The following is a 12,736-nucleotide window of genomic DNA, read 5'->3' on the forward strand; positions in this document are numbered from 1 at the left end:
TATTCTATTAATTATTCCAGATTATTGTTATTACAACAGCAGTATATCAACAAGTAATTATCATACATCAGCTTTAAATAACGTAAAAGATTTAGAGTGTTTATATCAGAAAATAAGTTTACTAATATGTTTCTATCAAATGTATAATGTACTTAAGCTAAAGTGCTTCTGGGTAATACTTTGCTATGAATAACTTGTGAATTGAAGGTCCTGCAGAAGACTACAAAAGGCAGAAAAAATTATGTTGAAAATTTTACTCCTAAAAAAAATTAACTGCTTATTTGTTTAACAAGCAAATCAATGAGTCATGAACCAATCATAATTATTTATAGTTCATAATCATAGCCATATGCTTGGTTTGTCCTTAAACAAAGCAGATGAAGTATTGTGCATGTTTAGTATAGTTTCATGGATGCTTCAAACAAACAAGTGAGATCCTCTTCAGTGTGGGATCTTGGTGCAAGTTTTGTCACACGCTCCTGTAAAGCACAAACCCACCTATACATAAATATTATATACAATATAAATCTACTAAAAAAACATGGCATCAAAAAGTAAAGCAGATAAGAGCAAACCTGTGGAATAGTTCCTTTCACCAGTTCAGGAATATCCTCTTTACTGTAGCCAATTTCACACAAGCCATCTTCCACTTCCAGGTCATACAGAAGTTTCCTCAGTACATCTGACAACACACGACCAGCATCTTCTCTCTTCACATTCCTTATATCAGCACCTTAACAACACACACACACACACACACACAAGCATATAGGCATACATGAAACAAAGTTTCAGGTCCACATAATACAGTTAAAAAGTATGTTTGTCCATTACCCAGTATCTCTGCTGCCTCTAAGTGGCGCTCTGGGCACATGCAGGCAGTGAAGGCAAACACAGCCGGGGATGTGAGAACCACAGAGAGTCCATGAGGCTTCATTTATGATCCACATACAAAATCATATACATAAATAAAATATCAAAAACACGAGGAACTGCAAACATATAGCAGCTAATAAATTGTAATGCAGGCATACCAATGCTGGACATAATTTTACAGTAATTCCATGTGAAATTATTTAAACCTTATTCAAAGTGAAGGATTTTTTATAATACTGTGTTTTTAAAAGTGTTTGTTTAGGATTGCACTTGCCACTAACGGGTGGTCCACATTGTATCCTTGAGCTTTGTGGGTTTTAATGTTCCCAGAGATGGGATATGACATTCCATGACTGAAATAAAATAACAGATAAAGAGTGCAATTAAGACTAAAGTTCCAATGAATCTTGTTTTTGATTGGTTCAAGTCATTATTATTAATAAAAAATAAACTTGGAGAATAATTTATCAATTATATATTATACCTATTATATAAAAATATTCTATAACATTTTATTGCTGTGAAATATTTATTTATGGAAAAAAAGATTTACCACAAATGAACTCCTGCATTACCAAAGCCAATTCCAGCAAACACACTTGCCAGGTGCATGCTGGAGCGTGCCTCTACATCATCTGGATTACACACTGCTCTGACAAACACACAAGATGTATGAAAGTTATTCTCATACTTTTTATTTACCTGTACAAGACTGCTCAGACAATTATGCATAATGCTGGCCAGATATATTGTTCTTATTTTTTTTTTTTTTTTTGCCAAATATTCTTATTTTATTATAACACCATAAACTAAAGAAAATAAAGTAAAAACAAGTTAGGATTCTGTTCAAGTAATAAATAGAAATGATGACAAGTCTTGTTTAGCCATAACATTAATGGGTGCCTGTTGAAACATGGTGAAACTGTAAAGGGTACTGTTCACTTAAAAGAGGAAAAAGTGCAATTAATTACACAACATTAAAGAGACATACAGTAAAATTCCTTGTTGTGCATTACCTAAAAACAGGTCCAATTTATCAACGTTAATAATAATAATAATAATAAAAATAATAATAATAAAATATAAAACGCACTTTGACTACAAGTCTAGATAAAAAGGTAATTTAAGTTTTATATTAATAAGCCTGTTCTTTACAGTTTTTCTCAAATGCTAAAACACAAAAGCCAATCCTCTAAACCAAATGACCAGTTGTCTAAACACATTTACTAAATCTAGCCATCATTTCCCAATATCATAAACACATTTCACATGAAGACACAATTCACAAAACACAATCCTCCGTTCTCATAAATCTTGACACATTTTTTTTTTTTTGCTAAAACACAAGTTGCAAAAGAACTCTGCTCATATTCTCAAATGAAAGCTCATGTGATGCAAAATGCTTGCCACAGTCAGCAATATTTGAACACAATGAACACACCTGGCATCATTCATTACACACAACGACTCAAAATTGAAGACACTTGTAGCTAATGCTGTGACCACATGTACAAAAGCAAGTTCAGAGTGCACAGTTTGCTGAAGATTCCAAACAAACACAATGGATGAAGGCAGAGTCAGGGGAAGAGGAATTCGAGTCAGAGGAGGGAGAAGAGCTGGCCATGGAAGAAGAGGAGCAGGCCAATGAGGAAGAGGAGTTCAAATCAGTGGAGGAAGAGGAGCAGGTATTGTACTCTATTGCTTTCTTTGTCACAATACAATTTTACAAGCCTGTGAAAGTAGACTATTGGTTTCAAATCAGTTGTTACTGTATTGTAAAACTGACAACACATGTTTCTTTCTTTAGAGTTGAAAAAATGCCACATAGAGGTGGGAGGGTTGCCATATTTACAGCGGCACAAGAAACCCTCATTGTGGATATGGTTCGTGAGAACAACCTCATCAGAATCCGGGAGATCAGAGACAAAGTCATGGCCGATAATGTCAACTTTGAGAGCATTGATGATGTCAGCTTGGCCACAATAGACCGAGTTCTCCGGCGCCAAAAGATGCGGATGAAACAGGTCTATAGGGTTCCCTTTGAGCGCAACTCTGCGCGACACAAAGACCTACGTTACGAGTATGTGCAAGTAAGTATACATCCATGTTCACAGTACAGTTAGTGGACATACTGCTCAGTGGCCCACATTTCCTCTGGACAATACTGTGCTACCTGATTGACTGTTGTTCTGAACACCTGTGCACTTTCACATTTTCACAGAGGATATTACAATAAGACACGATGGCCAGACCTCATGAGTACCTCTTCCAGGATGAGGCTGGCTTCAACCTGCACAAAAGAAGGCAAAGAAGCCATAACATCATTGGTTCCTGGCCAAGGGGGGGTAATATTACTCTTTGTGCAGCCATGGGTTTGGAGGGGCTTGTCCACCGGCATGCTGTCCCTGGGTCTTACAACACCCAACGTCTCCTCACCTTCCTAGAGGAGCTAAAAGACATCCTCCTGGACCGCCAACAACACCATCCTGGGCCCGCACATCAAATTTATGTGATCATTTGGGACAATGTACGCTTCCACAAAACAAACCAAATCAGAGAGTGGTTCACCACCAACAGTAACCACTTTTTAAACGTCTGTCTGCCACCCTACTCCCCTTTCCTGAACCCTATAGAGGAGTTCTTTTCATCATGGAGATGGAAGGTTTACGACAGACAACCATACACTAGCGAGAACCTCCTGGCCTGTGTTGACATCCCAGTGGAGGCCTTCCAAGGATGGATTCGCCATTCCAGGGTGTTTTTCCCACGGTGCCTGGCAAGAGACAATATAGCCTGCGATGTGGATGAGGTGATGTGGCCCGATGCAGCTCAGCGACATGATGCCGCACAGTGATTGTGGTGTGTGCGTGGTGTGAATAAAGTAAATAAAAAAACTTCACACCCTGATCATGTTTTCAAGAGTACTGTTGTGTGCAATAGATTCTGTTTTTGCATTGAGTTGTGTTACAGTAGTGTACATGCAGAATTTACTATAGATTTATACTCTTCATATGAAACTCTTAAATCTAAATGCCTAATCCTCTGCAGAGATCTAAGAACATCCATTACTGTAAAGTTTCAAAAATATGCATTGGCAGTTATGAAACAAAGAACCTTCTCACAAATTGAGCATTGTGTTTTCAATTGTTTTGCTGTAGTGTGTAATGATGTGTATAGTGTTTAAATTTTTGAAAGCTTCGAGCTGCTCTTTTGGTGTGAAAGTTTGAGTTTTGAAGTGAGAAGGTGTGGTTTATGTAGCTTTAGAAAAGGGTGTTGTGTTTAGACATTGGGAAACATGGAGGAAACGTTTGTGAAATGTGTTTTAGCATTTGAGAAAAACTGTAATCATGTCTAGTAATCTAGTGGACAAGCTACATAAGTGGATTTTTAAGTTTGGTCATTTTTGAAATGGTAAAGATTTCTGTGAGGCTTTATGGCTTTTAAAAACATGACAAGCTGCTTTTATTAATTAAACAACCCTAAAAAGGCAGGCAGGCAGGTAAGTGGATAATTTTACAGCTATTACAAGAGATAACTTTTCACTGTTATGGCACAACATTAAACATAACTGAAAATAAATGGATTGTTTTTTTTTTTTTTAAATATATACCGTTTTAAGTACTTGGCTACTATACAAAGGGCATGTCTTGCCCAGACGTCACTGATTGGATTGCTACCCTGATAGGCAGGACGGGTAATAGGATTGGTGGGACAAGGACTCCTCTTGTTATATGGCAAAGCAGTGTAGGATTCCAAAGCATGGCTATTAGAGGTGATAGACAAAGATTGAGAGACTGGATAAGTATGGGTTGAAATAAGAATAAATGTAAAGTAACAATTCATATTCACTTCAAATGCACACATGCACGCAATGTGTTTTACCAGAGTACGTCAAAACCACTGTTGGCAGCGACTCTGTCCGGCATGTGCAGTGTGTGAAGTGGATCCACCATTGCCAAAGTAGGCTTCAGTGATCGACTTGCTATACCTGAATAAAATACAAGGAAGAACACATTTAAATTACATTTGAGGGAAACAAAATAGTGGCACATTAACACTATTAAATGTTTCCAAATTTAAGTTACATGATAAACCAGATACTAAAAACATATACAGTATATGAACATATAACGACCATATAAAGTGTCAAGTGTTGGGATGAAGCTTAAACTGAAAAGCCAAATTTATATTTTACATTCAGAATTAATTCTCTCACACCTGTTTTAGCTTTCAGGTATTCAAAATCAAATATTGCTACCCCCGTGGTCTCACTCCCAGTACCTGCTGTAGTCGGAACTGAAAAACACACATAGACAAAGTTATATACTCTTTACTGTCTGAAAGCAGCTTTTACAATTTGATATGAATGTGATTTGTTTACATTTTAATTGGTTAAAACATTCAGCATTAAAAATAAAAAGCTTTTATTTTATTTTTTAGCTTTTTTTCAGTAAAGAGTATAGTCTACTATATCATAACTTCCAGGCTGCTGCAGTGATTTCTTTAACGTAACATGACTTTAATTTAACAGGAATCCAAAGTGTTGAATGTCTTAAAGATTTCTCTAGATCTTTCAGTCCCTCCTTGCTCCTGAGTGTAGATGTTTCTTGACCTAGTTTGCTAATAATAACTGTGTGATTTGGCAATTTGCGTTTCTTCTTTCAAGGATACTTGCATCCTATCTTAATTTAAGACAAACAGGAAACTATTTTTGTCAGTGACAGAAGTGTAGGTTTGATTAAATGTTTATTACACCTCATGTCAAATAATAATTGCAAACCACTTTACTAAAAAAAAGTATTAAATCTGCATTCATCTCCTGATTAGATACTGTACATCCTTGTATGCTTTGACAAACTAAGAGGTTTTCCCTGAATGTGATAAATATGAACTAATTAGACAATAATTAATGGTAATTAATAGATAATTAGACCAATATATTGTATAAAATGTTCAAGATTGTCCAATAAATAAATAAATAAATAAATAAATAAATAAATAAATAAGAGGGCCATACTTATATATTAGTCAAATCATACATCAGTCAAAACATCCCATGTAACCCATTGTTCCGTATTTCCTAAATAAGTATTCATACAAATACCTGCAATAAGAGGCTTCAATGGTTGGGTAACTGGCTTTCCTTTTCCAACTGGTGCATTGACAAAATCCAGAAAGTCAGCCTCCGGGTGGCATGCGTAAAGATTGGCCGCTTTACAGGTGTCAATCACAGATCCACCACCAACAGCTACATATGCATCAAAATTCCTTTTCTTCACAAAATCAATAGCTTCTTTAAAACTAAAAATTGAAAATAGCAATTTATTAGCCATTCAATATAGCCATCATGCTCACAACATAAAAAGACTGCAAATGAATTAAAATATTTACAGTTCAGTGTTTGTTGCAACACAAACTTTATGTCTATGCTTTACAAATATACACATTTATCCCACCTGTTATCAGTAGGTTCCACCCTCACACCATCATAGCATTCATACTTCACACCATGTCTTAATAGTGAGTCCAACACTGCTGTTACTGGAGGCAGTCTGGACAGGTTCCTGTCCGTCATCAAACACACATTTTGTGCACCCATATTTTGCATGTCCTAAAAAACATTCAGGAACTTAACGTTATACTCAAATTGATGTTATTATTTTAAAAAAGTACAAATTTGCCACTAATCCAACTTGTGGATACATTATCAAGTTTTGTTGTGTTTTTAAATCAGGGGTGTCAAAATTGCTAGCAAAAATATAAAATAATAAAATAGAAGCTCACCACAAGAATCCTGGTGTACAAGACTGTTAACTCTCTTAGACAATAAGTTACTTATTTCTTTTCTACCAAACAAGTGACCACAGTTCCACCCACTTGTGTTTTCAAGTGGATCACAACTCCATGACTTGTGGATTTAAAGGTCAAAACTGTCTTAGATACAGTTGGCATTAAACAAGAGCAACTATAAAAAAAATACATGTCAAATCCTACATACTTTCCCTGTCTTTGGTATATGGTTTAACTATTTATTTTATTATATAAAAATGTATATGAAGTAAGATTTTTATAACATAGATACATATGTTATCATTTGTTAAAATAGTAAATGATTTCATTTTACTCTAAATCCTTGAAATTTATAAAAATGCTGCAACTGCCATTGTAATTGCAAATATTACCATTTCTTATACTTATATTAGAATTGTCTCTGTTATTTCATTGCAAACCAGTTTCTGATCCTGCCAGGTGAGGTTTAACCAAGCACTATGTTTTAAGGCGTTTATTCTCTTTTCCCGAGCTCAGCCATGGGCTTTGTGTCTGGGCTCAGTGGAGCTTGCGTATGAATAGATAAAGAGTAGATGTATTAATCAAAATCTTAAATGCACTGTTTAACCCCTGGTTTATGTAATTATGCATAGCCAGCTAGAGATGAAAGAAATATTTGTTTAAATACTCAAATATTTTGCAATGTTACTCTAACTGTCAGTTTGTAATATAAATTATCATTAAATAAATACATAATTCACCTATATTGCTTGAGATAAATTGCATGCTATTACTGTGTGTTCATTCTAATGGTGCCAATAATAAAATTATTACCATGCCAATTTCTCTGGTCACACCCTTTCCATATCTGACATTAGAGCAGGCCATCTGAAAAACACAGGCAAAACCACAAGAGAATCTTCATTAGACATTTGTTAATACAATTCAATACATTTAAATGGAATAAATATAAAACATTGATGCATGTTATAAGTATTAAGACTGACACCAACCTCAAAAGCAAAGTCAGTTTTTCTCCCAAAGGAAAGATCAGCACCTGTCCACAATGAAGACGGTCATTTAGGTTAAGTGGTAATCAGCTCATACTATGATTTAAATCCTTTTATAGAACAATATATATAAAAAACCTGTATTTTCTTGTCTTTCACATGAGAAACACACCTGACTGATTGATGTGGACAGAATGTGTGGAAGAGTGAGCAGGACATCTGCACCTATTAAAAAAATAATCGCATAGGATTTGACATGCAAGGACTCTGTAAATAAAAATAAAGTTACTCATCCATGAGTTATCTGTATCTGTCTTGTAGAAGCACATATATCTAAATACATTGCTCAATTAAAAAATTAAATGCTTGCTTAATTCAATATATTTTTTTTATTTATACCCAATAAGCATTTAGAAAAGTACTTAATATATTTACAAGCAATTAAAAACAAAAAATTACTGGATATCATTCACTTTTAAATATCATAAATGTGCTTCTTTGTAACTTTAGGACAGCACATCAGCATATATATATATATATATATATATATATATATATATATATATATATATATATATATATATATATATATATAAAAGCAACCCTCCATTACTGGACTGAATGACTACAGGCCTGTCGCTCTGACATCTGTCGTCATGAAGACCTTTGAAAAGCTGGTATTGGCCCATCTAAAGAAAGTGACAGAACAGCTGCTGAATCCCCTACAGTTTGCATACCGAGCAAACAGATCAGTGGAAGACGCAGTCAACATGGGGCTAAACTACATTCTGCAACACCTTGACTGCCCAGGAACATATGCCCGGATTTTGTTTGTTGACTTTAGTTCGGCTTTCAATACAATAATTCCGGGAATCCTCCACTCCAAACTCCTAAACCTTACTATACCCTCTGCCATCTGTCAATGGATCACCAGCTTCTTGACAGGCAGGAAACAACAGGTGAGACTGGGAGGTGTTACCTCCGGTATTCGGACAGTCAGCACTGGTGCTCCTCAGGGGTGTGTCCTTTCCCCACTGCTATTCTCCCTTTATACGAATGACTGCATATCAAGTGACCCAACTGTCAAACTCCTGAAATTTGCAGATGACACCACGCTCACTGGACTAATCCAAGATGGTGACGAGTCTGCATATAAGCAGGAGGTGAAGCAGCTGGTGCTATGGTGCAGTCAGAACAACCTTGAGCTAAACACACTCAAAACTGTGGAGATGATAGTGGACTTTAGGAAACATCCTTCAACACTACTCCCCCTCACAATATCCAACATCCCTGTGTCACCTGTGGAGAACTTCAAGTTTCTGGGCACTACCATTTCCCAAGACCTGAAATGGGAATCAAACATAAACTCGATTCTGAAAAAGGCCCAGCAGAGGATGTACTTTCTAAGGCAATTAAGGAAGTACAGTCTGCCACAGGAGCTGTTGATACAGTTCTACACTGCAGTCATTGAATCTGTCCTGTGCTCATCAATCACCATCTGGTTTGGAGCAGCAACAAAACAGGACAGAAACAGACTGCAGAAAACTGTTAAAACAGCTGAAAAATCATTGGTGCCCCCTGCCCACTCTCCAGGACTTGTACCATACAAGAACCAGAAACTGGGCAGGAAAAATCATTAATGACCCTTCACACCCTGGACACAACATCTTTCAGCTCCTCCCTTCTGGCAGCCGCTACAGAACTTTGCTCACTAAAACTGCCAGACACAGGAACAGTTTCTTTCCCCAAGCAATCACCTTTACTAACAACTGACCATAATTATATTCCCTGCTCATATCTATGAGTACTGCACAGAACTGTCACTCATCACATTATCTGTACATGTTGCACACACTATTGCTTCTATATACTGTACAAAGATTTATAGTAAACTCTCTCATCATACCTGGCACACAATCCTGTCATTTGCACCACCATGCACTTCCACACTTTATGTACATTACTGGTCTGTATCCCTATTTATTACCCACACTGTCTATACTGTCTCATATTGTCTGTATTGTCTTGTATAGTCTGTTTTTGTCTTGTTGTGTCTGTTTTGTCATGTATAGGTTTTTATTTATGTCTGTACTTTTGAGAGTAACAAACAGCTGGAACCAAATTCCTTGTGTGTGTCAACACACTTGGCCAATAAACCTGATTCTGATTCTGCGCGCACGCACACACACACACACACACACACACACACACACACACACACTATATATATATATATATATATATATATATATATATATATATATATATATATATAACGTACATGACGTTTTAAAGTTATGCAGGATGCTATTCGATTGTTATATGGTTAGAAATATTACGCAACTTTAACAGAATTAATTCGATTAATGGTCTGTTTTGCGCAAGTTGTTTGACTTACGCTTGAACGACAAGCTGCCTAAGTAAATGTGTCACCCTGTCGCGAGCAGCCATGACCGCGCCGTGTGTGTGCTGTTTTTCCCAATCCACGTCTCCTGCCCGGTTCTTGGACTCGCACTGCTTTATGCTTTACGACCCTCCCCGAACTGTAGGGCGCATGTGCGTCGTTTTACGGCAAAGGTCCTCCATCTAACACGATGGACTGGTAGTGTAGATATATACAATGGATGCGCCGTGCTTTTCAAACCTAAATCAAGAACCGGTGACGATATCGATACTAATACTCTCATGAAATGTTTTTATAGACATTGTTATCATCATTATTAAACACAACACAATATTATTAATCATTCTCTCATCATTCTCTCTCCAATTTGGATACCTTTTAACACAAAATTTGCACATGGTTTTTATGTATAGTGAACATCATTGCTTGAGTTCACAAATGAAGCCTCACTTTTACAAAAACATACATGCCTTTAATGATGAAATACATTTAAATTAAAGAGGAATTTATAGTTTATACAATATGTACAAATATAATCAGTAAAAGAAGGAGCTCAACACAACAGCAGAAGCCGCTTTAGGTTTTGATTGTGAATATATTATTCAGCTTGTTTTGTTATTTATTTCAGAAATCCTTGTGATATATTCAGTTTGTGCTGGTCTGACTTAAATAAAAGTGTATAAAAATTACTTTGTGTTTAAGTCAGTTTTGTGTTTAAGTCAGTTTTGTGTTTGTATAGACCATAACGCATAAAAGGGCATTAATGGGAACATTAAAGAAGGTTCTTTAAAAAAGTAACTAAAAAGTTACTTTTAACAGTAACACACTACTTTTTGGTGTAAGAAATCAACAAAGTAACGGAGTTACTTTTTGAACGAAGTAACTAGTAACTGTAACTGGTAACTCGCTCTGCACAAGGGCTTCTGTTAAAAGCTGTAAATTTATGTATTTAATGTACATTTGATTTGTTCCTGGTGAATAACGTAAGTCAGACTATCTGCACGAAGGAATTTTAACAATTTGAATCTTAAATAATTTGTAAAATTATGGGGCAACAACGTGTTTACTTAACGTTCAATAATTCTAATTTTAAAAAGTGTTATATGTATTATATATTTTTAGTCCTTAAAAGCTAGTGGAGAGAGTGGAGTAATAAGGTGGTGTGGGAGTGGGATGAATTTAATAAATATGTTTCATCTATATAAAAAAAACATTTTACCTTCACCACTGATCATAGACCTGAGAGAATGACATCACTCCTAAAATCAGAGGCTTTGTCAACCTCAGGCAAGTAGGAGCTCATTGCCATCCCCGCTGAGCTAAAAAATAATGTGTAGGCTGACACCACAGAGACTTGTAGTAAATAAATTTTCAATGTATCTCATCAAAATTGTTTCTCTGCTAACTCCAATGGAAAAAAGATAAGATAGTGCATGCTATATGGGCAAATGTTTGCAGGAAAAAAGGAAATCTTTAATAGTTTGGTTATATAAAAGAAAAATGCCTCCACTTGCAACCTGCATAAACATCAAGATAAAGGATTATCAACACTCCAGTTACATGGGCAGTTATTGGATCAGACACTTTGGCCGACAGTCTAACAGTTAAAAGCCAAAAGTGTTTCAAGGGGAAGTCTGTGGTGAGAGTAGGGAGCAGGTTGAAAAGAACCTGTAGTAATGTGCTGGAAAGGGGAATGTAATTCAGTAGGAGTAAGACAGAGTACATGTGTGTGAATGAGAGGGAGGGCAGTGGAGTGGTGCGGTTACAGGGTGAAGAGATGGTGAAAGGGGAGGAATTTAAGTACCTGGGGTCAACAGTGCAAAGTAATGGAGAGTGTGTTAGAGAAGAGTGCAGGCAGGGTGGAGTGGGTGGAGAAGAGTGGCAGGAGTGATTTGTGATAGAAGGGTATCTGCAAGAGTGAAGGGGAAAATTTATAGGACTGTGGTGAGACCTGCGATGTTGTATGGTTTAGAGATAGTGGCATTGAGTAAAAGACAGGAGGTGGAGCTGGAGGTAGCAGAGATGAAGATGTTGAGGTTTTCATTGGGAATAATGAAGATGGACAGAATTAGTAATGAGTTTATTAGAGGGACAGCGCATGTAGGACGTTTTGGAGACAAGGTGAGGGAGGCGAGATTGAGATGGTTTGGACATGTTCAGAGGAGGGACAGGAGGTATATCGGTAGGAGCATGCTGAGGATGGAGCCATCAGGAAGGAGGAAAAAGGAAGGAGGTTTATGGATGTGGTGATGGACGACATGCAGGGTTTCAAAGAGGCAGATGTAGAGATATAGAGTTATGGAGACAGATGATCTGCTGTGGCGACCCCTAATGGGAGCAGCCGAAAGAAGAAGAAGTTTCAAAGGAATATCTGCAAGAGAGATTCACCAAAACAACTGTGGTGAGTCCATGCTGCCAATTAACATTTTAATAAGACTTTGCCTATTGAATGCTGAGAAGAATTGCAAAATCCTCAACTTCCGCAAGTGCTCTCCTGCAACTCTTCTGGCATCTTCGGTCTGCTAACCATTTTGATTGGTTTATCAAGGCACCACTCAAAAGCCAACCAGACCGCTAACAAATTACTATTATCAGATAATGTCTCCAGCAAAGCAACTAAGTGTATTCCTCCTAATCAATCAACATATAAGTATGGTTCCTCCAGATTCACACTGAA

At 36.6% G+C, this 12,736-nt stretch overlaps 1 protein-coding gene across 1 annotated transcript; it reads right to left on the reverse strand.

Annotated features, from left to right (window-relative positions):
- Positions 1-239: 239 nt before the first annotated feature.
- adhfe1 (alcohol dehydrogenase iron containing 1) lies at positions 240-10,197 on the reverse strand. Its single transcript, XM_046876342.1, has 14 exons — positions 10,054-10,197; positions 7,828-7,880; positions 7,659-7,702; positions 7,480-7,533; positions 6,333-6,487; positions 5,981-6,177; positions 5,095-5,172; positions 4,759-4,864; positions 4,487-4,639; positions 1,430-1,528; positions 1,151-1,229; positions 835-931; positions 576-733; positions 240-479 (listed from the first exon to the last, which is right to left on the reverse strand). The coding sequence occupies exons 1-14, from the start codon at positions 10,104-10,106 to the stop codon at positions 396-398; spliced, it is 1,410 nt and encodes a 469-aa protein (XP_046732298.1). The 5' UTR covers positions 10,107-10,197; the 3' UTR covers positions 240-395.
- Between the last annotated feature and the right edge of the window lie 2,539 nt (positions 10,198-12,736).

This window comes from Silurus meridionalis, chromosome 20, assembly GCF_014805685.1.
Source record: "Silurus meridionalis isolate SWU-2019-XX chromosome 20, ASM1480568v1, whole genome shotgun sequence".
NCBI lineage: Eukaryota > Metazoa > Chordata > Actinopteri > Siluriformes > Siluridae > Silurus > Silurus meridionalis.